The 3,181-nt window shown below is 36.0% G+C and overlaps 1 protein-coding gene across 4 annotated transcripts in view; it reads left to right on the top strand.

The window, feature by feature from the left end:
* LOC107475198 (protein NRT1/ PTR FAMILY 8.1) overlaps positions 1 to 2,539 on the top strand; it is a 6,938-nt gene extending 4,399 nt beyond the window's left edge. For all 4 annotated transcript variants that reach the window (XM_016094816.3, XM_052256897.1, XM_016094818.3 and 1 more), the window contains 2 exons: positions 180 to 733; positions 1,530 to 2,539. In XM_016094816.3, coding sequence (XP_015950302.1) covers positions 180 to 733; positions 1,530 to 2,361 — 1,386 coding nt within the window. In that variant the 3' untranslated portion in view covers positions 2,362 to 2,539. The remainder of the gene's footprint in view (positions 1 to 179; positions 734 to 1,529) is intronic.
* Positions 2,540 to 3,181: the final 642 nt, after the last annotated feature.

The following is a 3,181-nucleotide window of genomic DNA, read 5'->3' as shown; positions in this document are numbered from 1 at the left end:
TGGTATTAATCTCTTCTCTAGCTTCATTTCTATTCTAGTTTCCTCATATTTGCAGCTGCTTCTTTGTTCTTTCCATCATAGTTTTCATGTCTTTCATCCTATTGGGGTGAAAATGGTTACCATATAAGAGTGTAAGTCCTGTTAATGTTAATGTAGGTTGTTTATTTACTTTTTTTCAGGGAATGTCACTGTTAACATTGTCTGCTGTAGCACCTGGACTGAAGCCTGTGTGTCGCGGTATAAGTGATTGCCATCCAACAACAGGACAAACTGCAGCTCTCTTTATCGCACTCTACTTGATTGCTCTCGGAACTGGCGGTATCAAGCCGTGTGTTTCGTCTTTCGGCGCTGACCAGTTCGACGAAAATGATACCATTGAGAGGAAAAAGAAGAGCTCTTTTTTTAACTGGTTTTACTTTTCCATCAACGTGGGTGCACTCATTGCTTCCTCAGTGCTGGTTTGGATACAAATGAATGTGGGTTGGGGATGGGGTTTTGGAGTCCCTGCGGTTGCCATGATCATTGCAATTATATTTTTCTTCATTGGTAGTCGATGGTACCGGCTGCAAGTACCTGGTGGCAGCCCTCTTACTAGGATTTGCCAAGTCATAGTCGCCGCCACAAGGAAATTCAGTGTTCAAGTGCCAGAGGATAAGTCTCTTCTTTATGAGACTTCGGATGCAGAATCTGCCATCAAAGGATGCCGCAAACTTGAACACACAAAAGAACTTAAGTGAGTTATTCACACCATGCTGTCACTACTTAATTATGATAAATTATATTAGGCAATCAAAACTGGTTGCAAGTACTTTATTTGGTTCCTTAACAAAAAGGTTTTAAGTTCAAATTCACCTTAGTTGGGTCAGGCCAGATAAGCCGAGTTTCCAGTAATAGAATTTAGATTTTGGCGGTTTAACTGGGATGAAAACTAGTTGTAACCAACATGGTATTCCATCCATTTCAAAATAAGTGTCGTTTTCATTTTTTTTTGGTTCATTGAAAAGTTAATGTAATTAGACAATGGGCTTATCTAGATACATTGATTTTTCAATGAACAAAAAGTGAAAGCGACACTTATTTTAGATCAGGGGGAGTATTAGTTAAGAATTAAGATAGTAAATACTTTATGTTTCCTAAACTAAGAGGTTCTAAGTTCAAATTTACCTTAGTTGAGTTAGGCCAAATCAGAAGCGGAGCCTCATATAGGGTAAGGGGGGCAGTGACCTCCCCCAACCATCAATTTTTCTCTATAAATTATACATAAAATTTAATATAGTTTCCTAAATATTTTATTTTATTTTATTCTAAATATAAAATTATTTTTCGGCCCCTCTTTCACATTGAGGCTAGCTCTGCCCTGGGCCAAATAAGTCGAATTCTCAGTAATAGAATCTAGATTTTGAAAGTTCAACTGGGATGAAGAAAGGTAAAATTGCGGGCTTGTCTTTTTCCTATTCTGCACTTCATCATATAGCATCTTCTGGTTATACTTTCATTCTAAATTTTTCTTTTATTCTTATGTTTTCCAGATGTTTGGATAAGGCAGCAGTAGAGACAGATTCCGACCGCCTAAAGGATTTGCCGAATCCATGGAAGCTCTGCACGGTAACGCAAGTCGAAGAGTTCAAATCCGTGATTCGCTTGCTCCCAGTTTGGGCTTCACTTATTGCCTTTGCAACTGTGTACTCTCAAATGAACACCATGTTTGTTCTACAAGGCAACACAATGGACCAGCATATTGGTCCAAAATTCAAGATTCCATCAGCCTCCCTCTCCCTTTTCGACACTCTGAGCGTCATCTTTTGGGCACCGGTCTATGACCGCGTCATTGTCCCATTCGCAAGGAAGTTCACCGGACACGAACGCGGATTCACGCAACTTCAACGGATAGGCATTGGCCTCATCATCTCCATTGTGTCCATGATTGTGGCCGGAATCCTAGAGGTTGTTCGCCTCAACATGGTCCGGAAAAACAACTACTATGATCTCGAGACCATCCCCATGTCGATCTTCTGGCAAGTGCCGCAATATTTCCTCGTCGGAGCTGCGGAAGTCTTCACAAACATCGGTCAGATGGAGTTCTTTTATGGTGAGGCACCTGATGCTATGAGAAGTCTCTGCTCCGCTCTGTCACTAACAACTATGGCCTTGGGAAATTATGTTAGTACCCTTCTTGTTACCATTGTGACAAAAGTTACCACAAGTCATGGAAGGCTTGGTTGGATACCGGACAATCTGAATAGGGGCCATCTTGATTACTTCTTTTGGCTTTTGACCCTCCTCAGCTTGCTCAACTTCCTTGTGTATCTTTGGATTGCAAAGAGGTACAAATACAAAAGGGTGATAACAAATGTTCGTTGAGATGTTGGTATATGATGTTCCACTACTTTGTTATCTGCTCTCGCCTCTAGAATTGTATTTTGTGTTTAGTGTTTTTAGTGGATTTGATGTTGCTATATGAACTTTTATGTTGATATTTATGTAGATGCTATTTGTGGCTTGTAGTTTTTCTTAATTAAAAAGTTCCTTTAGAGTTTTTTTTTTTTTCCTTTTCTTTTCTTTCGGAGTGAGCTCATATTTTTCAAATGAGAAATATTTGTTAGAGAGTTTTGCATGAAAAATTCTAAATATATCTTTTGCTGAAATCATATTTACTAACTTGATGCACGATTATTTATCCAAATGCCTCGTATACAATTTAAGTCAATAGATGTCAAGCTCTGTCTTCTTTTGAATTTAGACATAAAGCTTGTCTTCATCCTATTAGAATTGAGAAAGATATTAATACTTTATTTCAACTAGAGTCTAGAGTAAGATTCGTGTGTTGCACGAAAAATTAAATTAATTATATTATATAATATATATATTTAACATGTTATATTGTTTAGAAATATATTAGATAATATGTAAGTTAATGTGAAACTTAGAAGTTAATTTATAAAAATATTATACAATATTTGTTTGACAATTTATATATGATTCAATATTATTATTTAACAAAAAAGAAATATAAAGAAAGATATACAATTTATTATAGATAATAATTGTGTTTAAATTTAAAATTGTTTAGTGGCGTATCAAAATTGATTTCAATTTTATAACGGTTAATGATAAATGATATTTTAAAATAATAAAAATAAATTNTGAAGTTTATTCATTTTATTTTATATAAGTATTTTTT

Source organism: Arachis duranensis, chromosome 2 (genome assembly GCF_000817695.3).
Source record: "Arachis duranensis cultivar V14167 chromosome 2, aradu.V14167.gnm2.J7QH, whole genome shotgun sequence".
NCBI classification, from domain to species: domain Eukaryota; kingdom Viridiplantae; phylum Streptophyta; class Magnoliopsida; order Fabales; family Fabaceae; genus Arachis; species Arachis duranensis.
Note: the sequence above shows the minus strand (reverse complement) of the source record. Positions and strands in the feature narration are given on the sequence as shown.